Here is a 27671-nt window from a genome sequence, read left to right on the forward strand (position 1 = left end):
CAGGGATCATGCCTGTCTTAGGTTGTCAGTGGCGGGGAATATCCTTACCTGTCATCAGACAGCAGATATCAATGATCTGCGTCCTGTCTTAGGTTGGTATATTTCCCTCACCAATCTTACCCGTCGTTGACTACCGATCCAGCATACTTAGCCACACTTGGGGGGATGTTCCAGCCTCGAGGGCTAACAAGGCCTGCACCATGGCTTGCTGTTGCCTATGTTGCTGTCGCCTCCAAATTTGCAGTTTCCTTACTAGCAGAATCAAGCCCACTACGAGGATTATCATCAGACCAATTACGCTAGCCCATTGTTTCGTAAAGGTTAACACATCTTGCAATGTTTTGATTATCTCTGGGAGGGTTGCAAGCTCAACTCTGGTGTTATTTATCCTTGTTATGCCTAGTAGCAGGTGCTGAGTATAGTTTTGGAATTCTGCAGACTAATTCCCCCGCAAGTATTGGGAGAGCTGTCCGGAGAGATTCTGTAAGTCACTCATATTAGTATAGGCTATGGGAGTTACACAAATTGCCGGGAAGGATACTATACATCCCAGTCCCAATAGGGCCCCCCATATGTCCACTTGTTCTTGAACCAAATCCACTCTCTGGTTGACTATCAGGATTCCTGCTTGCAGATGTGCATTGATCTGAGTCTATATTTGAAGGGCAGCCGCCGTTCCTTCTGCAAGGGTGTTCACAGCTTCCGCAGTGGGTATAGTTGCAGCAAGCGAGACTGCTGCTGCCGTGGCAGCTGCTGTAGATATAGCCAATGCTGTCACAACGGCAGCTGTGATACCAAAATCTCACTTCTTTCTGGATAGCACCACCGGTAACTTGTCCTCTGGAATGGAAACTGGGATAGGAACATGGGTAGAGATATGCATAATCACAGCCAGATTGAAGGCCATGACATTCCAGCACTGGGAAAGATAGCAATTCTTAGTGCAATTCAACGTATCATTCAGCTCGCTAGCATTTGTTACGAGGAAAAGGAACGGTGGCCAGACACATATGGGAGTGGGCTGATAAGTAATATTATTGGGACAAGACACATTAACTGTTGTCTCAAAGGTACTAGAGTCATTTTGTTTATAAGAACAGTTGAGGAATTTGCCACTATTTAACATGGACACTGCTGAGATATCAGTACATGCTCCTAGCAAGTTACAGACCTGCCATGCATCAAAGGGAGAGGAGGGATTGCCTTGCTTAGAATTTTGAAAGGAATAATTGTACCCTGTAAAGATATTATTTTTATAAGTAGGAAAGCTTGGAGTGAATGTAAAGCTATGCATTTCATTGATGTAAACTGAGCGCAATGTACTCTGACATCCAGACCACTCCGGTGGCCATACCCTGTTATTGGTGCACCTGGGCAACTTAAAAGGTTGATATGGCCCCGAGGCATTAATAGGTTTCACAGGGGCCAAACCCTGGATCACAGGTGGTCCCATTGAGGTATATTTAGCAAGCCTTCATCTAGGAACCATGGAGCCGCCTTTTCCACTGTATTCAGAAAGCCCCGAGCAGTTTTTGCTTTTAGTGGAGTTCCATTGGCTTTCAGCAGGTCTTTTAAAGACACTTCCAACCGCACTTTAGATACTTCAGATCCCATTATGAACACACAGACAACAGACATGGACGTTAAAGACACTAACTAGCACATTAACTTTTTACACGCATATACTTCAGTCGACCTTTGCTCCCCACTTTACCGCGGAATTCCCACTTTTGAACGTGGCTAATGTCCCCGCTTACCTGCGGACCTTTACTCCGCGCTTTTCTACGGATTGATTACCTTGCAAGACTCCTTTATTTAGTTCCCGGGCGCTGGCGCCATTTATAGCCCTGGACCCGCAAGGACGACAAGAAGCCCCAGTTCAGATGTATCTTCTCTCTCTTTATTTCCACAAGTCTACACACTTATATACGCTTACATGACCAATCAGCGAGCAGGGTACAGGAGGGAGTGAATCAGGCTGTGCACCTAAACGAACAACTTCGCTAGCAACCAATGCTGTTTACTTCCTCTTTGGGCGTTCCGCTTAGTCTCACCAGTTTGATTCCTCCATTATCTATTTTCATTTACTTAATATGTTTAATCAACATAATCATTTTTTTTCTGCTTTTCTTTTCACAATGTTGGCCAAACACAGCTTCATACTTAGGAACACATTTTTTTTAATGAAACCTTAAATCTTTTAAACTTTCCTTACATGTTTGGCCCAACATTTGTGAGAATTATCTTGTATCTTTCCCTGTTCCATTCTTGGAATTAAGCATTTCTTTAAGGATTCCCTGATCATAATAATAGATATTTAGAGATATTTAGAGAGTAAATGATCAGGGTACTTATTGCTGTTAGCCTTTTTGACAATTTTTTCTATTTCCTGAAAATTAACCTGTTTCAGACTTTTGTCCTTTATAGGATTGTTTTTGATCAATATTTTCCTATGTTTGTCTTTGACTTTTTTATAATACCTTAATTTTTTGTTTGTTCTCCCCTCTTATCTTTTTTTTTCCTCCCCTCTTTTCTTGATTAGTTTGGAAGTGTACCATCATACACTGATTTTTTTCCCCTCCGAGAGATACCTTTTTGTTTGTTTTGTTTTGGGTTTTTTTGTTTTGTTTTGTTTTCCTACAGAGTGGAGTTGGGGGGGTGGGGGGACAGGGAGCAGGAGAGAGAATCAGGCTCCAAACTTGGCTCTGAGCCCCATGCAGGGCTTGATCTTCAAGACTATGACCTGAGCCGAAATGAAGAGTCGGACACTAACCAACTGAGCCACCCAGGTGCCCCCAAGAGATACCTTTTTGAATTTATGTGTTGATTTTCTTTTTCTAAACTCATTACATTCTGGATTTTTTTAAAAAGATTTTATTTATTTATTTAACAGAGAGAGATCACAAGTAGGCAGAGAGGCAGGCAGAGAGAGAGAGGAGGAAGCAGGCTCCCTGCTGAGCAGAGAGCCCGATGCGGGACTCGATCCCAGGACCCTGAGATCATGACTTGAGCCAGAGGCAGAGGCTTCAACCCACTGAGCCACCCAGGCGCCCCTACATTCTGGGTTTTTTATCTTTATATTTTCTGCTTTCCTTTGGTTTCCTTTGATGTTTTTTCTAAACATTTTCATATGTTGTTTATTTTATTTGTGTTGAAGTGACAACTTTTCTCTGGGCATTATAGTTGGATATTGTATCTTCTGAAATATACTAATTTCATTTTTTGTCTGGTTATATTTCTCTAGTTTCACTGTTTATTTCCTCAGTATAATAAAGATACTGATTCTGGTTTTGATTTTTTTTTATTTTTTATAAACATATATTTTTATCCCCAGGGGTACAGGTCTGTGAATCGCCAGGTTCACACACTTCACAGCACTCACCATAGCACATACCCTCCCCAATGTCCATAACCCCACTGGTTTTGATTTTTGACTGCTGGCAACTTTCTTTTTTTTTTTTTTTTTTTTTAAAGATTTTATTTATTTATTTGAGAGAGAGACAGTGAGAGAGAGCATGAGCGAGGAGAAGGTCAGAGGGAGAAGCAGACTCCCCATGGAGCTGGGAGCCCGATGCGGGACTCGATCCCGGGACTCCGGGATCATGACCTGAGCCGAAGGCAGTCGTCCAACCAACTGAGCCACCCAGGCGCCCCTGCCTGCTGGCAACTTTCAAGCCCCACCACTCTGCCCCACTTTGGGGCGAGCAGATAAAAAGCCTGAGAGCTCTCTGCTTTGGTGCCCGTGGAAAGTTCAAACCATGCATACTCCGTGCCCTGTATCCTATCACTTGTTACACACATCCCACAACTGAGTCACATACTCTGCCCTTGACTCATGCCCCCTCATTCTGCACTGATACTCCTGAGTCTTTTCCTGAATCTGGATTGCCATCTTCCAGCTTATATCTGATATTTCCTTTTAACAGTTCCAGGCACTCTGGTATCCCAGGATTTTCCTTCACATTTTAATTTCTTGATTCTCTCCAGCATCTCTTGATTCTCTCCAGCATCTCCAAATAAGGAACGTGTTACTTCATTCAAGTATGTATGTAAATTTTCTGAAAAGGCACCAAAATACTGGGAAGTACAAGGATGGCTGGCCTTGAAAATAAAAAGGAAGAGAGGATGTGAAAAGTTATAAAAACAACACAGATTTAACATATTTAGAATGGAGAAGGAATAATAAAACTCAACTGAAGATAAGTAAAAACAATTATTTAGCACCTGTGATATGTCAGAATCTTGTAATTCAGTGATGAAAGAAAGGAAGCATTGTGTCTGCTCTTGGGAAAATTTGGGGAAATGTAAATAGAATATCAGCTAAGGAAACTAATGTTATCATATTGGAAATAAAGGGGTGGTGGAAGGAATGAAGTGCTAGAACATAAAAAGACAGACATGGATATCTTTAGGGTTAGCAGGTGCCCCCCTTCTAAGGGATGAGAAGGATCAGCTTATAAAGTGCCCAGGTCCAAGGAGTCTTGTCAGACAAAACAGTGTTTGGAAAGCATCAAGTGATAGAGGTTGTACCATATCCTAAGTGCTGGAAAGAGAGAATGTGAAAGGGACCACCTGGGTGGCTCAGATGGTTAAGCGTCTGTCTTCAGCTCAGGTCATGATCTCAGAGTCCTGGGATTTTTAATCCCATATCAGGCTTCCTGCTCAGCGGGGAGCCTTTTTCTCCCTCTCCCTCTCCCTCTGTTGTTCGCCCTGCTTGTGCTGCCGCTCTCTGTCAAATAAATAAATGAAGTCTTAAAAAGGAGAGAGAGAGAGAATGTGAAAGGAGATAGGGGCAAAGGAGTCAGTGTTTGGACATTCCAAGAGTAAAGAGAAACACTAGAGAAACTGAGGATAAATTCTTAACCTTTGATCTGCATTTCAATCAGTGGTAGAAATATTTAAAATAAAGATGCCAAGGTTTTTTTCCCTCTTAATTCTAACTTGGTCTGTGACAGAACCAGGATATCAGATTTATAACAAGCTTGCCAAAGATTCTGGCCCACACCTAAATTTCAGTAACTTCACTATTTCACATAACTTTACATACATCTCTGAACCCTTGGCCTTTCAAAATTTTCATAACTATATTTTACTATTCGGTAAGTCCTTATGAGTGTTGGTTCATATTTCTTTCATAGAAGTTCTATGTTCTCTAGTATAAGAAGTACAATTTTTTTTTGTTTTCTTCCTTTGTTTCAGATTTGGATTTACACTGTGAGGTAATCAGCTATGTAGAAATGCCCACTTACGAAAAAGATATATCTTCTACACAACATCAGAGCACATATAACAACAAGAAATTCTACAAATGTAAGAAATGTCAGAAGAAATTTAGTAGTGGCTCTCAATTTATTCTACATCACAGGTTTCATATTGGCAGAAGACCCTATGAATGCAAGGACTGTGGGCGGAACTTTCGTAGTGGCTATCAACTTACCCTACATCAGAGATTTCATACTGGCAAGAAGCCTTATGAATGTACAAAATGCAGGAAGAACTTTAAAAGTGGTTATCAACTTACTGTACATCAGAGATTTCATACTGGCGAGAAAACCTATGAATGTAAGGATTGTGGGAAGGCCTTTATTTATGCCTCACACATTGTTCAGCATGAGAGAATCCACACTGGAGGGAGGCCTTATGAATGTCAGGAATGTGGGAAGGCCTTTAGTCAAGGTGGATACCTTAGAATTCATCAAAGAATTCATACTGGTGAGAAACCCTATAAATGTCAAGAATGTGGGAAGGCTTTTAGTAGGTGCTCAAACCTCATTGAACATGGGCAGATCCATACTGATGGGAAACTTTACGTATGTGAAAAATGTGGGAAGGCCTTTAAAAGAGGTCATCAACTTACCGTACATCAGAGTGTTCATACTGGTAAAAAACCATATGATTGTAAAGAATGTGGAAAGGGCTATACCACTGCCTCATACCTTATTCTACATCAGAGAATTCATAAAGTTGGGAAACCATATGAATGTAAGGAATGTAAGAAAACCTTTACCTTGTATAGAAATCTTACCCGACATCAGCATATTCACACTGGTGAGAAACTTTTTGAATGTAAGCAGTGTGGGAAGGCCTATACTACTGGCTCAAAGCTTTTTCAACATCAGAAAACTCACACTGGTGAGAAGCGCTTTGAATGTAAGGAATGTGGAAAGGCCTTTAGCTTATATGGATACCTTCATCAACATCAGAAGATTCATACTGGTATGAAACATTTTGAATGTAAGCAGTGTAAAAAAACCTTTACTTTATATAGAAATCTTATTCGACATCAAGAGTATTCATAATGGTAAGAAGCTTTTTGAATGTAAGGAATGTGGGAAGGCCTATACTACTGCCTCAAACCTTGTGCAACATCAGAAAACTCATACTGGTGAGAAACCCTATGAATGCAAAGAGTGTGGGAAGACCTTTAGCTTGCATGGATATTTTAATCAACATCAGAAAATCCATACTGGTGTGAAACCCTATGAGTGTATGATATGTAGGAAAACCTTTACTTTCTATAGAAACCTTACCCTACACCAGAGTATTCATACTGACAAGAAACCTTTTAAATGTAAGGAATGTGGGAAGACCTTTAGACGTAGTTCACACCTTACCGCACATCAGAGTGTTCACGCTGATAAGAAACCCTTTGAATGTAAGAAATGTGGGAAGTCCTTTAAAACATATGGATACCTTACACAACATCAGAAAATTCATACTGGTGGGAAACCCCACAGCTGTAAGGAATGTGGGAAGGCCTTTAGTCGCGCTTCAAACCTTGTTCAACATGAGAGAATTCATACTGGTGAAAAGCCCTACGTGTGTAAGAAGTGTGGGAAAGCCTTCAGGTATGGTTCAGCCCTTAAAGCACATCAGGGAATACATACAGATCTGAAGCTCTAAGAACATAAGGAATGTGATAATGCTATTAGGCATGGCCCAAACCTTTTAAATAGGCAGTTCACACTGATGAGGAATTACTGAATGTTAGTCTTTATAGTTATGTCTTCACCAGATGAGAGAATCCATTATGTAGTTCTTATCACTTTTTAAAGATTACAGTGTCACTCCCATTTTAATGGAATGTTTGACTGAACAATAGCAAATTAAACCCTGAATAGCCAAACAATCTTGAAAAAGAAGATGAAAACTGGAAGTATCATGATCCCAGATTTCAAGATCTACTACAAAGCTGTAGTAATTAAAACAGTGTTGTACTGGTGTAAAAATAGGCACAAGGATCAATGGAACAGAATAGAGAGCCCAGAAATACATCCACAACTAGATGGTCAATTAATCTTCAACAGAGGAGGCAAAAATATACAGCGGGGAAAAGTCTCTTCAACAAATGATGTTGGGAAAACAGGACAACTCTCTTACACCATACACTAAAAATAAACTCAAAATGGATTAAAGACCTAGATGTGAGACCCAAAGCCATAAAAATCCTAGAAGAGAATGTAGGCAGTAATTTCTCTGATATCAGCTATAGCAACATTTTTCTAGATAGGTCTAGAGGGAAGGGAAACAAAAGCAAAAGTAAAATACTGGGACAACATAAAAATAAAAAGTTTCTGCATAATGAAGGAAACAATTAGCAAAACTAAAATGCAATCTACAGAATTAGAGAATATATTTGCAAATGACAAATCCAATAAAGGGTTAGTGTCCAAAAATATAAAAAGCTTACACAACTCAACACAAAAAAACAATCCAGTATTAAATTGAGCAGAAGATATGAACAAATATTCTCCAAAGAAGACATAAGATGGCCAACAGACACATAAAAAGTTGCTTAACATCACTCATCATGGGGGAAATGCAAATCAAAACCACAATGGGGTATCACGTCACACCTGTCAGAATGGCTAAAATCAACAATAATGTTGGCAAGGATATGGAGATAAAGGAACCCTCTTCCACTGTTGATGTGAATGCAAACTAGTGCACCGACTGAAGAAAACAGTATGGAGATTCCTAAAAAATTTAAAAATAGAATTATCTATTTTAATTATGGATAATTATGGAATTATCCAGTAATTCCATTACTGGATATTTACCCAAAGAATATAAAAACTAATTTGAAAACATGTGTGCACCCCTATATTTATTGGAGCATTATTTACAATGGCCAAGTTATGGAAACAGCCAAAATGTCCATCAACAAATGAATGGATGAGGCGCCTGGGTGGCTGAGTGGGTTAAAACCTCTGCCTTCAGCTCAGGTCATGATCCCAGGGTCCTGGGATCGAGCCCCGCATCGGGCTCTCAGCTCAGCGGGGAACCTGCATCCCCCCGCCCACCTGCCTCTCTGCCCACTTGTGATCTCTGTCAAATAAATAAACAAAATCTTTTAAAAAAATAGATGAATGGATAAAGAAGAATGAAATCTTGCCATTTGCAAAAACAGAACTAGAGGGTATAATGCTAAGTGAAAAAAGTCAGAGAAAGACAAATACCATATGATTTCACTCATGTAGAATTTAAGAAACAAAACAAATGAACAAAGGAAAAAATAGACAAACCAAAACACCACCACCACCAACAACAAACAGACCCTTAACTATAGAGAACAAACTGATGGTTACCCTTCTGAGGGGTTGGGAGGGTGGGCTTAGTGAAATTGGTAAAGGGGATTAAGAGAATACTTTTCATGATGAGTACTGAGCCGTGTGTAGAATTGTTGAATCACTATATTGTACATCTGAAGCTAATATAACACTGTATGTTGACTATACTGGAATTAATTTTTAAAAATAATGACAAATTAGAAAGAAGATGGGAATCTCAAATTTTTCATGCCTATGGTGTGCATGGAACTTTCAATTAAATTTGTTAAATTTAGGGGCCCTTGGGTGGCTCAGTTGGTGAAGCATCAGCCTTTGGCTCAGGTCATGATCCCAGGGTCCTGGGATAGAATCCTACATCTGGCTCCCTGCTCGGTAGGGAGCCTACTTCTCCCTCTCCCCCTGCTGCTCACCCTGCTTGTACTCTCTCTCTCTCTCTGTCAAATAAGTAAAATAAAATCTTTTAAACAATTTGTTAATTTAATGACTGGCTAAAAGCCTTCCATAATAATCAATGGCTGTGTCACAGATTTCCCCAAATCTTAATGGCTTATCACAACAGCTCTCACAGATTCTGTGGGTCAGAAATTCAGGAGTAACTTGGCTGAGTACTTCTGGACTGGGTTTTTCATGAAATTTCAGTCATCTGGAATATTGGGTCCAGGTGGCTCGCTCACATTGGCTGCTGCTGGTACAGAGAGAGTGTGTGTCAGAAATCCATCCTCGTCCACTGTGGACCTGATTTACATGAGGAAATCCTGGACTTGAAGTTGATGCTTTAAGTAAGTGAGGCTTCTGGCACTTCTTGAGTATATTTTGCATGTGGTAAGAATGCAAACAGTTTATGCTGAGATGACTAATGGTTGTGTTTTTAAAAATATATATCCATAAGTTCTCTGAAACTGCACCTTCAAAACTGAAGCCTCCCTCTTGCTGCATTCCAAGCTACCTGAAAAATCTGAGTAAGTATGTCTGCTTCTCACAGTTTCTATGGGTCAGGAATTTGGGAGCAGATATGCAAAGGCGTTCTGGCACCATGTATCTCATGGACTGAAGATCTGGAAGGGATTGATGGGGGTTGGATGATCTGCTTTCAAAGATGGCTTAGTTTTGTGGCTGATAAGTTCATCCTGGCAAGTTATTTCCTTTCCAGCAGGACCCTTCCATGTGCTGCTTGAGTGTCCTTGTGACAGGATAATTGGCTTTTCTCAGAACTGATCCTTGCTATAATCTAGCTTTGGCAGTCACTTCTGCCTCATCCTCCATATTAGCTGTAGGTAGGTCAAGTCCAGCCCACATTCACCAGGAGAGAGATCCAGTTTCACCTTTTGAAATGGGAAGTGTAAAACATTTGCAGACATTTTAAAAATGTTTATTTATTTGACAGATATCACAAGTGGACAGTGGCAGGCAGAGAGAGAGCAGGAAGTAGGCTCCCTGCTGAGCAGAGAGCCCAATGTGGGGGCTCAATCCCAGGACCCTGGGATCATGACCTGAGTCGAAGGCAGAAGCTTTAACCCACTGAGCCACCCAGGTGCCCCATTTGGAGACATTTTTAAATCACCACACCTGCCAACACTGCTCAAATATTGTTAAACTCTCAAAAATTGATAATAAACATCTTTGTTTCATGTACGCAGAAATCCTTTAAGCCACAGCACATACCTTACCTGTCATCATTGCCATTCTACCAACTTATGGACCGTGTGTTATCAGCCAAGATACTTATTACCTATCATGGCATCATTTGCTGAATGCTAATCAGGAACACATAATAATTTTATTATGGAGATTAATTGAAGTCATACTTGTAAAACCTTGGGAGATTATCTGGCCTATCACCAGTGTTCAATAAATATGAGCTGGTACTCTCATCACTACTTCTATTGATGATAGATTTTATGAGTAAGATTTTAACAGTTTAATTAATTTCAGACAGCTTCTTAAAGCCACTCATTAAATTTTACATAATTTTGGAAATAAGTACATGATTTAGGGTGTGTAGAAATTATGATAATAGCAACAATTCGTACTCTCCATTCACAATTTAAGTTTGGGTAGAAATTAATAATGGGCTAGTAAAAAATATTTTTCCTAAATTTGTAATGTAAATATTTCTTTGCTAATCACTATCTAGTCTAGGTTAATACATTGCATTTAGGCTTCTTTTCTAAGGTAGTACTTTTTTACGTCTTTGATTTTTTTTTTTTTTAGAGGTTTTTCTTTTATTTGACAGCACAAGCAGGGGCAGTGGGAGAGGAGAAGCAGGCCCCCCATTGAGCAGGATTCTGATGTGGGGCTTGATCCCAGGACCCTGGAATCATGACCTGAGCTGAAGGCAGACACTTAAGGACTGAGCCACCGAAGCACTGCTACGTCATTGATTTTTTTGTAACATGTCTAGAATGCACACATTCTTGATTTATTTCCTCCTGATATGATTTGTTGATCTGTCCCTCATTTTTCCTATAAACTGGAAACTATATCCACAGAATTCATTAAGTTTAGGCACCCGGGTGGCTCAGTCAGTTAAGCGTCCAGCTCTTGGTTTTCTGCTTAGGCCAGATCTCAGGGTCATGGGATCAAGCCATATGTCAGGGCTCTGTGCTTACTCTCTCAAATAAATAAATCTTTTAAAATATTTTATTTATTTATCTGTCAGAGAGAGAGAGCACATGCACAAGCGGGGTGGGCAGGGGGCAGAGAGGGGATCAGGCTCCCCACTGAGCAAGATCCTGACTTGGGACTGCATCTCAGGACCCTGGGATCATGACCCGAGCCAAAGGCAGACGCTAAACTCACTGAGCCACCCAGGTGTCCCAACATGTCGGTGGCAGCTTTGTACATAGCAGACAACATGGCGCTTGCGCCTGCGGCTAAACAGAGGACCTGCGCACCACCTGAAAGATGATTGGCTATGCCAGCGACACCAACAAATCTTTTTTTTTTTAAGTAATGTTATCCATTTTTTGTTATGTAGTTTTCGGTGTCTTATTAAAGTTTCCCTATTATTCCTTACTTTTGCCAGTTTAAACTTTAAATGACTGAGTGATACCTGATTTAAAAATGTGATTGTATATCAAAACTGTCCATTGATCCTCATAGATTTACCCATTTTTAATTTATATGTCACTGGGATATAAAATAAGATACAATAAAAATACAATACAAAAAATACAATAAAATAAGCAAAAATTTTAGAAGTTACATCTTAGAGAATTAAACTTTTTATCAACATATAGTGTTTTTTTAGTCTACAGTCATCCTTTCAAATTAATTTTGTCTGCTCCAATTTATATATATATATATATATATATATATATATATATATATATATATTAGATTTATTTATTTATTTATTTTGCCAGAAGAGAGAGAGAGCACAAGCAGGAGTGGCAGGCAGAGGGAGAAGCAGGCTTCCTTTAAGAAAAGAGCCTAATGCAGAATTCCATCTGAGGATCCCGAGATCCTAGGATCATGACTCAGCCAAAGGCAGATTCCTAACCAACTGAGCCACCCAGTCATCCCATGCTCCCAAATTATATTACTTTCTTTTATAAGTACTTAACTTTATATCATCTTTTTCATTGCTACCTCTCTCCTTAAGCTTTAGATGTGACCCTTTTAACACCTATAGCCACATTTTTTTTTTACTTATTTATTTTTAAGATTATATTTTTTAGTAATTTCCACACGCAAAGTGGGGCTTGAATTCATAACCCCAAGATCAAGAGTGGCATGCTCCACCTACTGAACCAGCCAGATGTTTTTATTTTTTTAACAGGAGGAAAAAAACAAAACAGTTTTATTTTGTGCACTGGAGGCTCAATAATGAAATTGAGATGTTCTTAATTTTTAAGTTGATGTTTAATGGAATTAATCCATTTAAACTACCAATGATTATTGACAAACATGAATCATTTTTAGTTTCCTAATGTTCTTTCTGTATTTTTCTCTTTCTTATTTTCTTTTACATTTACCTTTTTTTTTCTTTTATCACTTTGGAAATTTTTCACTCTTGTTTGAGTCTATAAGCTGTTAATATAGAAATAGAACAAGCATTTTAACTTAAAGTCCAAATTTAATTGATATTTAGAGTTTTCCACTGACATTTGTTAGAACTCTTCAATTTCAGGGGCACCTGGCTAGCTCTGGTTGTTAAGCTGGACTCTTGATTTTGGCTCAGGTCATGATCTCAGGGTCCTGAGAGCCCCAGGTGGGGTTCTTCACTGGGTGTGGAGCCTGCTTAAGATTCTCTCTCCTTGGAGCACCTGGGTGGCTCAGTGGGTTAAAGCCTCTGCCTTTGACTCAGGTCATGATCTTGGGGTCCTGGGATCGAGCCTCACATCGGGCTCTCTGCTCAGCGGGGAGCCTGCTTGTCCCTCTCTCTCTCTGCCTGTCCTCTCTGCCTACTTGTGATCTCTATCAAATAAATAAATATTCTCTCTCCCTTACTCTCTGCGCTCCCCCTACCCCATACCCACATGTGCATTCTCTCTCTCTAAAAAAAGGAGCTTCAATTTCAATCTGGCATCTCCACCTACTGCCAGGTGGTAGCTGTTGATGGAACATGTACCCCATCAATGATTGTAAGGCCCTTTTGGCTCCCCAGCCAGATGTCACTCCAACCTGGATCTGGGCAAGCCTGTGCAGGTGAGAGGGAAAGACGAGGATAATGGCTTTAGGGAAGCAGAAGATGCTGCCATCAGCTTTGTGTTGGACCAGATCAGCTCATGTCTGGACCACCTGGAAGAAAACCTCTACCTCCACATCTGTCTCTAGGAGCTGCCTGAGTCCAATCAGCAGATCATGCCTTGAGTTCCAGTCCAGCTCAGGGAGGACCCTAGGCTCCTCTAGCTCCCAACCAGGACCCAATCCTTCCACCCTGGGCTAGGCTTTGGCCATGAGTACTCAGCACCTGACTTAGATACCTTCTCAAGGCCTGGCCTACAGGTCCCCTAGTAGGTCTATCTGCCTGGGCCACCCTTCTGGTACTCCCCTTGGGGTGCCTGGGCCCACCCCCACCATACCTGGGGCCAGGTATGGGCATGTGACCACCCACCTTGCCTGCCTGTCCAGTTCCTGGCCACTCCCCCACTCTGCCCAGGCCTTGAGTGTCTACATTAAGCAGATCTCAAAAACAAATGAATGAATTTTTAAAAAATGCTTCCACTTCAACCCTCCCTTAAAAGTTGCTATGATGTAGTTCCTTGATACTTTTTCCTTTAATTTTTAAGGGATTTTTCCCTAAGATTTTCATTCATTAATTTGAGATAGAGAGATAAAACATGAGCAGAGGCGAGAGGCAGAAGGAGAGGGAGAAACAGACTCCCCACTGAGCAAAGAGCCTGACTTGGGGCTGGATCCCAGGACCCTAAGATCATGACCTGAGCCAAAGGCAGAATCTTAACCATCTGAGCTCACCCAGGTGCCCCCTTTTATTTTTAATTGAACAAATTAGACATTATATTAGCAGTTCACACAGTAAATGATAAGATATATACAGGTTATATAGTAGGAATAGTTTGCACGTTTTATCATAAATATTTTATTGGTTTTTATTTTGTTTTCTATTTTCTGTTGAATTATTTTCTGCCTTAATCTTTGTTATTTCCTTCTTTCTGCCTTTTGTTTTTTTTTAAACTAATCTCTATACCTAACGTGTGGCTCTAACTCACCACCCTCAGATTAAGAGTCACACTCTAACTACCCAGCCAGTCAGGCACCTCTGCTTTCTTTATTTTTAGTTTGCCCTACTTTTATTGAGATCTTTCTTTTCAGAAGCAAGTCAATCTGTGTGGCCCGTCCTTAAGAAAGAGTTACACATTCCAGAATTTTTAAGGTCAATTATAACACTTTTATTTTTTTTTAAAGATTTTATTTGTTTATTTGACAGATACAGATCACAGTAAACAGAGGGGCAGGCAGAGAGAGAGAGAGGGAAGCAGGCTCCCCGCTGAGCAGAAAGCCCGATGCAGGACTCGATCCCAGGACCCCGAGATTATGACCCAAGCCGAAGGCAGCGGCTTAACTGACTGAGCCACCCAGGCACCCCAATTATAACACTTTTTAAAACTTCTATTAAAGGGGATGCATTGGGCTCCCTGCTCAACAGGAAGCCTGCTTCGCTCTCACCCTCTCCCTGCTGCTCCTCCTGCTTGTGCATGCTTGCATGCTCACTCGCTCTCTCTCCATCAAATAAATAAAATAGTTTTAAAAATAAATAACCTTATAAATCTTTAATTTTTCATTTGGATCTAGGCACTCAGAACAGCATGTGTGGGCAAGAACCTTGTCTGTGATGCTTTAGGATCTTCCTCTCTTGCTCCCCATTAAGAACTTCCAGAAAGTCAAATAAACTTAAATGTTCTTAAAGGGAGCATAATATTTGTAGGCGATCAGCTAGACCTCAATTGTGAAATTGAAGAGTTTTGATTTTTGTTTCTGTCTTTCTTCTGTACCTGACCAAGAGGACAGAAATGCCTCCTGGCCTATTGCCTAGTTGAGGGGAGTTATTGAGGACCAGCAAGAATTTCAGGGAAAACTAAGTAATTCATGATATTTTTCATATATATAAGGAAGAGACCAATGATGCTAATGAAAAGAACGTGGTAGCCTATGAAAAAATATATAAAGAAAATGAGGAGAAAGAGCCTGCTAAGGACAGTTTTAGAAATGGTAGGTATATAGGATTATTCAGGAGATTCATGAGCAATTCATCTAAGAACTGATTTAATGAAAGAGAGAAGTGACTGAAGGAAACCAGAATATGTCACCTCTAAATATGCCTCCTTGACATAAAAGTTACTCTGAGCTGAAGGCAATTAAGAAGATATAAACCCAGGGGTGCCTGGGTGGCTCAGTGGGTTAAAGCCTTTGCCTTCAGCTCAGGTCAAGGTCTCAGGGTCCTGGGATCGAGCCCTACGACGGGCTCTCTGCTCAGCAGGGAACCTGCTTCCCCCTCTCTCTCTGCCCACCTCTCCGACTACTTGTGACCTCTACCAAATAAGTAAATAAAATCTTAAAAAAAAAAAAAAAAGGAGATGCAAACCCAGAAAGAACTCCCCATTTTCTGCCTAAAGGCAAAAAAATTATTTTGCAGGAGACAGACTCTACTCACCCCAGAGAGGGCATCAGAGGAATCTGCAAACAAACCCTACTCCATTTGTTTCCTCTTGATACTTACCTTCCCACAGTTTGCTGCTCTTAGAAGCCTAAAACTGCTTTCTTTTGTCCTGTCATTTTCTATAAATGTATGCTTTGTTGACGATGGTATATAATCTGGAATTCTAAGCCACCTATTTGAGCCGTTTTTGTTTTAGATTTCTCCTAGGTGATACCTGCTGCCCATCTCGATAAGCTGTTTTTCTGCTGTTAATCTTGTCTTTTATTACAGGGGTCTCAGCCAGCTGCTCAGAAGTGATTACTTTTCCACCCCTTCATAATCAAGAAGTCTTAGGTTGTGGCTCCACTATGTTTTTTGACTACTTTATTGGTATTTGTGAATGATTAATTTTTTAGTCTCTGCTCCTTTTTCTCTTCAGGGTATTGACCAATATTTTAAGTGACAGACATTAAATTAATACTTGTTTGTCCATTTAATGTTATAAATATTTCCCCCAAATTCATGATGTTGTTTTTGGTTTTGCTTTATTTACTTATACTATTCAAATATTTGGGGTATTTATAAATAACCATAAAGATTTACAAATAAAGATTATGTGAAAATTCTCTCTGGATTCCTCGCCTTGCTTATGTTTAGAAAACCTGTAGCCTAAACCAAAATAATAAAAATATTTACAAGATATTTCTTCAGTTTTTTTTTTTTTTTTTGCCATTTCTAATTAATTCAGTCCATCTTTCATGTTTCTAAGGATGAAGAATGCAATGGAATGAAGAATGTCACGTCACCTTTATAATCATTTCCTTAACACTTCATTGGACACTCTAGACCTTTCCCTGAGTATAAAAGTTGATATTTACATACATTACTGAACAGGCTGTCTTTATTTCAGGGGACACAACAAACTCAGCATCCCACATTCAGATGCTCACAGCCTGGCAAGCACACCATGGTCCTCGGGGCCACATCACTGACCCTCACAACAGGGCGGACCCTCACACACACGCCTGAGGCCTTGGAAGAGAAAAGCTCCGCAGTGCCCTTCTCAGAGCTCCCTGGTCGGGTATCAGCCGGACTCGCCTTCTTCAAGCAAGCACAACCCTTCGCCTCAGGAGTTGGCCTCCAGCAGGTCTGTCCTGTGCGCTTGCGCACGGCCAGGCCGAGCGGCCACTCCCAGAAGTTTCCCAGTTTCTCGCGCGGGGCGTGAGGCTTTACTTTACAGGACTTTTACGACCCTACGCTCCGTGTTCCACGGTGCGCGTCGTGACTGGGACCTCGGGCTCTCTCAGCGTGTCCTTTGTTGGGCGCCGCGCGTGAGTGGCCCCAGTATGAGGCAAACATCCTTGTGTGCCGCCGCGGAAAAGGCTGTGCGGACGCAGCGTGGAGTCCGCGTGGACGGCGAGTGGCGGTCCCCTCAGGCCTGTGGGAGCTCGAGCCGCAGAGGAGAGTGCTTGTGCCCCTGTGAGAAGGACGGAAAGGGTGCGTATTTGTGGGAGGCGGAGCTAGGGTGCAGTGGTTAAGACTAGGATAGGTGCGTGGTTGCTTTCCTGTGACGGAGGCGTAAGGTGCGTGTCGTTCATCTGAGCTTGGGTTGTGGTAGCTCTATGGTGAGTGGCGCTGGGACCGCTGGCTCTGGGTTCGCTGCCGCTTCCTCCACCTTCCTGTCAGCCACGTGTGACTACTACAGAGAAGTGACTGCTGGCGGGAAAACATACTGAGACCAGCTATTAGGACGGGAATTTTAGATCATGAATTATCCCGACACTGGCTTCTAGGAACGTGTGGATAGAGAGACTCCAAGAATAGTATTCCTTCCTGGGACTGTCCTTCTTAGGAGTTTTCTGGGGTCCATTTACATACCTGAGAATATCAGCATTCTTTGAGCCCTTAAGGAAGAAACCACGTGTGAATAGTCTTGCTTCATTCTGGTTAACACGTCTGAGGTCACAGCGGTTGTAGCCATAGAACATAAATGCTCAGTACCGTAGTGACTCTGATTATTCCTGTTCAGGTTTCTGTAGTTACGCAATGAAAACGTGAGTTTGTGACGTGTGTTTACAAGTTAAGGGACTGAGCTAGAATTCACGTGACCAAGACCAGGATTTCTTAACAGGGGTCCTTTGTATTTATAGGTGTAGAGGGAACCACAGCTCCCTGAAATCGTGTAGATAATTGCTGCGTATATTTGGAAACTTTAATTTTCCCAGGGTGTACATAATCCAAAAGATTTACACCTGGTTTTATCTAGGAACAAAAATTGCTGCACATTGAAACGATTTTGCACAAAATTAGTGATCAGGATGATGGGGATGGTTGAGAAAGCCCATGACATCAATGAGAGAATATTACGCAGGTGATATAATTTCTGTTTACACAAATTAGTTATTATAAGGAAAGAGACTGTTATCTAATGAAACCATCTTTATATTTATTGGATATAGTAGTCAAGAAAATTTTAGGGGTGCCTGGGTGGCTCAGTTGGTTAAGTGTCTGCCTTCAGTTCAGGTCATGATCTCAAAAAGAAGAGAAAGACAATTATCCTATTTTTACTCATATGTGGAACATAAGCAGTAGCACAGAAGACCATAGGGAAGGGAGGAAAATCTGAAGAGGGAGAAATCAGAGATGAAGATGAACCATGAGAACCTATGGACCCCAGGAAACAAACTGAGGGTTTCAGAGGGGAGGGGTGTCAGAGAAGGGAGTAACAGGGTGGTGAGTATTAAGGAGAGCACATGTTGTGATGAGCACTGGGTGTTATGTATAATGGTGGATCTTTGAACACTACATCAAAAATTAATGATGTACTATAAGGTGGTCAATAAACTTAATTTAAAAAGGACTTTTTTAATATGAAAAAAAATCGAATGTTAAATCTTCACAAAAGAATGTTTGTTCAACTACCTTGGATTGCAAATTCAATGCACTCTGCCTTTTTTTTAAATTTTCTTTCCATAAAATTCCAAAATTTTCTTTTTCATACTTTTGAACTGACTCAACATTATTGTTAATTGTATTGTTGGAAACATGTAAATATAAGAACAGTGAAGTATTATCTAGAGTAAAAATTGTATTGCTGAGTATTTTGAGCTGAATTGTGCTCCTTCTCTGTCAATGAAATTTTAAAAATCACAATGCCCTAACCCCCACTACCTTAGAATATGACTGTATTTGGAGATAAGGCCTTTGAAGAGGTGATTAAAGGGTACCCGGTGGCTCAGCTGGTTAAGTGTCTGCCTTTGGCTCAGGTCATGATCCCAGGGTACTGAGATTGAGCCCCAAATCAGGCTTCCTGCTCATTAGGGAGCCTGCTTCTCCCTCTCCCTCTGCCTCTCTCTCTCTCTCTCTCTCATTGTCTCTCAAATAAATAAATTCTTTTTAAAAAATAATAAAGAGGTGATTAAGTTAAAATAAGGACCTTTAGGGTGAGCTCTAACCCAATCTCTCTGATGTTTTATAACAAGATACTTGGACACACAAAGACATGATCATGTGAAGACACAGCAAGAAGGAAGTAATTTGCAAGCCAGAGAGAGTATGTCATCAGAGGAAATCAACTCTAACACCTTGATCTTGGACTTCTAGTTTTCAGAACGTGAGAAAATTAATTTCTGTTGTTTAAGCCATTAATTTCTGTTGTTTAAGTCAGTGATATTTTGTTATGGTGGTGCTAGCAAACTAATATACTGGGTATACCAAAACCACAGAGCTCTAACTACATTTTATCAGGACATTCTCAGGGTTGTGCTTGAAGCAAGAAAATTTGAGGCATAAGAAAATATCTCACTCTAGGCAAAGAGATTTGCTCATAGGCTATTAGAAAGTAGCATGCTCTTCAGGTTCAGTGTCCCTCACCTGTAACATAACCCACGACCTTGTGGGTAGGCATCTGTCTAGGCCCACCTGCTTCATGTCTCTGGGACTTTGGGGACATGGAGAACTGATACAAGAAGCTCAAGTTTCTTGGTGTGCCATGAGTAAAGTCCTGTTTTCGACCAGAAATCTCATGTCTTCTGCCAGCTTTCATGAAACCATAATAGGCCAGCTCAATAGCCATCACATAGGGTAAAATCTCAGTCTCTTCAGAAAACTTGGCAGTGCATACTGTGGAAAATATATACATTTCTTAGCTTCATGAGAGAATAATCTTGACTTCTATCTCCCAAACTGACTTATTTTTAAAAAGTGTATCTATAGTCCAAATATGTTAAGCAAGTCTGGATCACAGCCACTACTTCCTTCAACACCAGGGATTCCAGTATCTGAAGTAGAGACAGAAGTTAGCCATATTCTCTCCTTCATACATATGCCATACTCATTCTCCCTTGAAGTTTTAACAGAGGAGACCCACAGTTTCCCTTACAAGGAAAGATTCTGGGGATCCACATCAGGACTAGGAATTTCTTGAGTACAGCTTAGTCCATCTGAGCAAGAAACTGAATTTACTTACTTGGTATTCCAAGTATAATTTTTTTAAAAGATTTTATTTATTTATTTGACAGAGAGATCACAAGTAGGCAGAGAGGGAGACAGAGAGAGGAAGGGAAGCAGGCTCCCTGCCTAGCAGAGAGCTCGATGTGGGGCTCAATCTCAGGACCCTGGGATCATGACCTGAGCCGAAGGCAGAGGCTTTAAACCACTGAGCCACCCAGGTGCTCCTCCAAGTATAATTTTTGCTCTTACCTCTTCTGCATATAATGTTAGTGGCACTCCCTCTTGGGTCTCAGGGGGCCAAAATCCGCACATTATCTACAGCTTTGTTATCAATTAATTTCCCAGTACTTCCAAGTCATTCTTACTCCTTTCAGGATACAGAACTACTGCTTGGAGAGTATACAGTAACTACTGTTAAGATGATAATCGAAATATATAGTTTTAAAAAAAACACACAGGGAAAGCAAATACTATTAAAAACACTAGACGAGGGGCGCCTGGGTGGCTCAGTGGGTTAAAGCCTCTGCCTTCCGCTCAGGTCATGATCTCAGGGTCCTGGGATCAAGCCCCATTGTGGGCTCTCTGCTCAGCGGGGAGCGTGCTTCCTCCTCTCTCTCTCTGCCTGTCTTTCTGCCTACCTGTGATCTCTGTCAAATAAATAAATAAAATCTTAAAAACAAAACAAAAACAAAAACACTAGACGGTGGGTCACCTGGGTGGCTCAGTCAGTTGAGTGTCTGACTTCAGCTCAGGTCATGATCTCAGGATTCCTGGGATTGAATCCCTGCATTGGGCTTCCTGATCAGCAGGGAGTCTGCTTCTCCCTTTCCCTCTGTCCCTCCCCCTGATTGTGCACTCTCAGATAAATAAATAAAATAAAATATTTGAAAAAAAACCCACACACACTAGACAGGTTTGAAAAATGACAGACCTTAAAGCAGTTAACTGATTTGATATACCTGGGTGGGGAGGGGGGTGGTGAGTAATTTAACGATTAGAGGAAATTAAAGAGAAGATAATTCGGATGTATAGAGATAGAAACTAGGATAGGCCAAGAGGCAGTACCATTGAATGAGAAATGCCAACCTATTTGTAATCAGAGTTCCAGAGAATCAATAGAGTCAACGAGGGAGAGGAGATAAGAAGAATGTTAACATTTGAGAATTTCCTACTACTGAAGAAACATATGAATCCTCAGATTATGCAATAATAAAAAAAATTATTTCCAAACATTTAAAGACTTAACACCTTCTCAAACTCTTCCAAAACATAGGAGGGAATACTTCCAAGCTTATTTTACAAGGCCAGTGTTACCCAATACCAAAACCAGACAAGGATACTACAAGAAAAGAAAATTATAGGCAAATATCCCTAATGAACATGGATGCAAAAATCCTCAACACAATACTAGCAAATCAAATTCAACAATACATTGAAGGGATCATACCCAGTGATCAAGTGGGATTTATTCCAGATTGGAAGGATGTTTCACCATCTACAAATCAATGAAATACACCACACTAACAAAATGAAGAATAAAAAATCATATGATCATCTCAGTAGATTCAGAAAAAGCATTTGACAAAGGTCAATATTCATTCATGATAAAAATCCTGAACAAAGTAGGTATATAGGGAATATACCTCAACTTAATGAAAGTCATATACGGCAAACCCACAGTTAACATTGTGCCAAATAGCGAAAGCTAAAAGTTTTTATTTCTAAGATCAGAAATAAGACAAAGGTGCCCACACTCACCACTTAATTCAACATAGTACTGGAAGTCCTAGCTAGAATCATTAAGCAAGAAAAAGAAAAGTCATCAAATTGGGAAGGAGGAAGTAAAACTGTCTCTACTTGAAATGACATGTACAGTAAACCCTAAAGACTCCACCAAAAATGTGTTAGAACTAATAAATGAAATTAGTAAAGTTGGAGGATATAAAGTCATCAGAAAATCAGTTGTGTTTGTATACATGAATAACAAGCTGAAAGAAATTAAGAAAACAATCCCATCTGGAATTGCATGGAAAAGAAAATACCTAAGAATAAATTTAACCAAGGAGCTGAAAGACCTGTATATTGTAAAGTATAAAACAGTGATGAAAGAATTGAAGACACAAATGAAAGATATTCTGTGCTCATTTGTTGGAAGAATTAACATTGTTTAAATGTCCGTACTACCTAAGGTAATCTATAGATTCAGTGCAATCCTTTTAAAAATTTTAATAGCATTTCTCAAAGAAATAGAACAAAGAATCCTAAAATGTATATTGAAACACAAGAGACTGAGTAGCCAAAGCAATCTTTGAGAAAGAAGAACAAAGTTGGAGGCATCACACTTCTGATTTCATTGTATTACAAAGATACAGCCATCAAAACAGTATAGTATTGGTATTAAAATAGACACATAGATGAATGGAATGGATCCCAGAAATAATCTCGTGCTATATCTTCAATTAATTTATGACATAGGATCCAAGAATGTACAATGGGGGAAAAGATGGTTTCTTTAATAAATGATGCTGGGGAAGCTGCACAGCCAAATGCTAAAGAATGAAACTGATCTTACACTCTACACAAGAATCAACTCAAAATGACTTAAAGATTTGACATAAGACTTGAAACCATAAAACTCCTAGAAGATAACAGGAGATATGCTTCCTGACATTAGTCTTTGTGATTTTTTGGATTTGACACACAAGCAAAAACAACAAAAGCAGAACTAAACAAGTGGGATTTTCAAACAAAAAAATCTGCACAGCAACGGAGACCAACAAAATGAAAAGGCCACCTACAGAATGGGAGAAAACGTTTGCAAATTATATATCTGTAAGGGTTTAATATCCAAGTTATGCAAAGAACTCACAACTCAATAGGAAAAATTCAATTTAAAAAATGGACAGAGGAACTGAATAGACATTTTTCTAAGGAAGATATATAATTGGCCAATAAGTGCATGGAAAGGTGCTCAATGTCATGAATCTTCAGGGTAATGCAATTCAAAACTATAATGAGATTTCACACCTGTTAGTATGGCTATTATGAAGACAAGAAATAACATATGTTGGGGAAATAACTATGAGTGTGGATTGTTTGTACACTGTTGCTGGAAATGTAAATTGGTGAAGCCCCTGTGGAAAACAGTAAAGAGGTTCCTCAAAAAATAAAAAATTACATATGATCCAGCAGTTCCATTTTGGGTATTTAACCAAAGAAAACAAAGTTGCTATCTTGAAAAGATAACTGCACTACCATAGTCACTGCAGTATTATTGTAATAGTAGTAGTAGAAATGGAAACAACCTAGATGTCCATCCACAGATGAATGGATAAAGAAAATGTTACACACACACAAACACACACAGAAGAATATTATTCAGTCACAAAGAAGGAAATACTGCCATGTGCAACAGCATGGATGGATTTTGAGGGCACTATGCAAAATAAGTTGGAGAAAGACAAATACTGTGTGTTTTTACTTATATATGGAATAAAAAAAACTTATAGATACAGAGAATAAATTGGTGGATGTCAAAGACAAGAAGTCAGGAGTGGATGAAATGGATGAAGGTAGTCAAAAGGCACAAACTTCCAGTTATAAGTAATTTGTGGGGAAATAATGTGCAGCATGATAGCTATAGTTGACAGTATTGTGTTGTATATTTGAAAGTTGCTAAGAGAATAAATCTTTAAAGTTCTCATCACTGGAAGAAATTTTGTAATTATGTGTGGTGATGGATATTAGTTACACTGATTTGGTAATGATTTCACAATATTATATAGATAAATAATTGTGTGTGTACCTAAAACCAATACAATGGTATATTCCAGTTACACCTCACATTTTATTTAAGAGCACATGCACAGTTGGGGGGAGGGGAGAGGGAGAGAATCTTCAAGTAGGTTCCCTGCTGAACATGGGTCCCAGTGTGGGGCTTGATCTCAGGACATATGAGATCACAACCTGAGTTGAAACCAAGAGTTGGAAACCCAACCAACTTAATCACCCAGGGTCCCCTACATCTCAGTTTTTAAAAAGCCCACAATGATGGGGGTGAGTCAAAAGGATGTACAACCCAACTGAAAAAGCTCCCAGTCGCTAGCACTGAACAATTGAAGCAACAAAATACATAATATCATGTTGGATTATAACCCAATTTATAAATATCCAGAAATACATGATGCAAATAAATGATTTAGTAAATAAATAAGTGGGGGTGAATAAGCAAATATCCCATCCAGTAGAATTCGAAATAATGTATATAGATACTCCACCACCAAGGAGGTGCATTATAACTCTCCAATCCTTGCATGTGGGCTGTGCATAATGACTTCATTCCAAAGAACACAGTCTGGAAAGGGAAAAAAGAGTAATTTTATAATGGAGAAATCTGATATACACTACTCTAGGTAGGTGATCAAGTTAACTTCATCAGTGAAAATTTATCCTGGTAGTATTATACTTGACATGATTTGATGAAAATGGTGCTTTGCTTGTTTTCCCCCCAAAATCCCATTAAACCATAATTATGAGAAAAAGATCAGTCTCATTTGAGGGACATTCTGCAAAATACCTAACTAATATTCCTTAAAAACTTCCAATGTCATCAGAAGCAAGGAAAGGTTGATAAACTGTCACAGCTAGAGTAACCTAGCGGAATATGACAACTAAATGTCACATGGTGTCCTAGATGGGATCTTGGAACAGAAAAAAGGATATTAGATAAAAACTAAGTAAATCTGAATAAGGTTATCAGATTAATACTTTATAGTGTATTAGCATTGGTTCATTAATTGTGACCAGTGTACCATAATGTAAGATAACAATAGGGGAAAACTGTTGTGGGATTTATGGGAACAATCTGTGCTATTTTCACAACTTTTCTGTTAAAGTTTACCAACAAAAATTCAACATGCTCATAATAGTTATCAGCACACTAAAAATAGAAAGGAATTTCCTCAGCTTGATAAAAAAAAATGTAGGAAAAACATATAGCTAACATCATATTCAATGGTGAACTTTGGAACAGGTCTCCCTAAGGTTGGGAATAAGGTAAGGATACCTGTTCTCACTGCTTGTATTCAGCATTGTATTGAAAGTCCTAGTCAGTGTGACACTAATGGAATAAATATGAGAAAAGATGAAGTAAAATGTTTTTAAAGCAATTACAAATTGAAGAATTTGAGTCTTAAAAAGCTGAGTACCTAAGTAAACAACAACAGAAAACCAGTATGGCGAGGGTATAAGACAAATATCCAAATTGGTCTCTTTGCCCTGACTGACAGCAGGTGCCTCTGCTTATGTATATAAAACTTTTATTTGCAAATAACATGTTTGCATTTGAAGAGAACTCTATGGAATTTTTTTAAAGATTTTGTTTATTTATTTATTTATTTATTTGACAGACAGAGATCACAAGAGAGATGCAGGCAGAGAAAGAGGGGGGAGGCAGGCTCCTTGCTGAGCCGAGAGCCCGATGCGGGGCTCAATCCTAGGACCCTGGGATCATGATCCAAGCCAAAGGCAGAGGCTTTAATCCACTGAGCCACCCAGGCGCCCCTGTTTCCCTTATTTCTATTAGTCTTGGTTATACTTAGCAGAATTTTATACTTTTAGAAATACCTTAACCTCTACTGAAGATTAAATATAAACCAATTGTGAACTGTTACAACAGAATTCTTTAGATGGCAAATTTATCAATCAGTTAAACACAAAACATGTTTACCAACAGATTTAAATATTCTTAGTTTCTTTGCAGTAAGAAGTCAAAAGTACAAACCTAGTTCCAGTAATCAATGCTTTAGCGTTTTATCCCATTTGGTTAAGACCTAGATGTCCATAATTTAATTCCATTTGTCATCCAAGCAAAGCTTTAAACTTTCAGGTTACCAAAGACTTTGAAAGCTATCTCAGAAATTATCCATTAAAACTTTGAGACAGACAATTAATCATCAGTTTAGTCATCTCTTTGCTAAGAAATTTTAACAAACAACATGAGTTTATTTGACCTTCAGTAAACTTTGAAGTTTCCTATTTACTGCTGATAACTTAAAAGACATGTATATCTTAATTAAGCCAACAAACTTAACTTAATTCAAATACTGATTTACGTTCCACCTGGGCCCAGTCCACTTTGAATGTTTCCCTGAGACACGGGTGGGAGGATCTGGAGTGGGGGATGTTAGGTCCAGAGGCTGCTCTTCTTGCTCCTTGACAGTGAAGAGAGAAGGAGACGTGGTGCATGATCTAGAGGCCAGTCATGCAGGCTGCATGCACGTTGGTGCAGAAACACAATAAGGGGGAGACAGAAGAAACAAAGTGCTGCCAGAAGGCAGAGAAAGGATTCCTGGTTTTAGAGCTTATTAACTCTAACAGAGGAGCAGACGCTATGCTTTCCCACCAGCAAGGGGGAGGGGCTAGGCAGTCCATGTCTGGCCAGAGAGGGCAAGGAACTTCCCCAAAACAAAGGGAGTTTCGGCAGCTGCTTGGAAATATTACTTAAAGTCTCTGTTTTGAGTTAGACCAACCCCAGTTGGCTCCAGTTATAGCCAGCCATTAACATGGGAAATGAGTGAGAGAGAAGCCCCCACATCTATTAGGAGGAACATAGATAAAGTCAGAGTCCCCTTTGCTAGGGATGGCCCAGCAACCTGGGCTTACTAGAAGGCTTATTCTGCAAAAGGCCCTTAGATTGTGGTCCTGGTGTAGAGCAGTGAAGGCCTAGGTATGAGCAATGAAGGTATAGCTTTAAGTAGTTAGTAGAAGACACTGACAAGAAACAGTAAAGACTGAAATCCATCATGGTCTATGCGACATTCCAACGCATGTGGTCCTTATAGCCAGCTTCCCTAAGAAACGGTACACAGTTGCGTTTTAATTCAATCAGGTACTGGTTTCGGCTGGTTTCTAATGGAGGTCCCGTGGCCAGAAGCGGCTAGACCAGGGATGTGGAGGGGATCACATTAGATCAATCAGGAGGAAACCTCACAAGGGAGTCTTAATATTGGCAGCTGTCCTGGTGATTTAGGTGGCTGTCCCGTGCCCAAGAGAGACAGCTTTATATAAGAACAGGAACAGAGAGAGGATATCAAGTTTCTGGGTCTTATTACCATTCTTGGCCCCCTAGAGACACTCATCAGTGGGAATTTTCTCGGTTCCCTAGGGACAAGCAACAAAACAGGCACCAAAAAAACAAGACAAAGACAACCAATGACAATTAACAAGAACACACTCACACAGCCTCAGTCCACACTAAGACAAAGCCCCATACACTTAACAAACAGCGCAACAGACAAAATTCCTATGCATTTAACAAACAGCACAACTGACAATAAAAACAAGATGCCTGACCGCCTAGGGGACTCGAACCCCCTGGCTGCCTTGAGGGACCACAACCCCCCTGGTGACCGCTTAGGGGGACTCCAACCCCCTGAAACAGCGGGGGACTCTAACCCAAGCCAACAAACACACAAATTCGAACGGAGTTTTCTAACACCCACCGGCTGGTCAGCCACACCACATCCACAGGCACAGTCCCACTCACA

The 27671-nt window shown here is 40.0% G+C and overlaps 1 protein-coding gene across 1 annotated transcript in view; it reads left to right on the plus strand.

Annotated features, from left to right (window-relative positions):
• The window catches only part of LOC131818932 (zinc finger protein 585A-like), a 68201-nt gene extending 59163 nt beyond the window's left edge, over nucleotides 1–9038 (plus strand). The window contains 2 exon segments of the mRNA XM_059153715.1: nucleotides 5568–6284; nucleotides 6286–9038. Coding sequence (XP_059009698.1) covers nucleotides 5568–6284; nucleotides 6286–6903 — 1335 coding nt within the window. The 3' untranslated portion in view covers nucleotides 6904–9038.
• Nucleotides 9039–27671: the final 18633 nt, after the last annotated feature.

This window comes from Mustela lutreola, chromosome 16 (genome assembly GCF_030435805.1).
Source record: "Mustela lutreola isolate mMusLut2 chromosome 16, mMusLut2.pri, whole genome shotgun sequence".
Lineage (NCBI taxonomy): Eukaryota > Metazoa > Chordata > Mammalia > Carnivora > Mustelidae > Mustela > Mustela lutreola.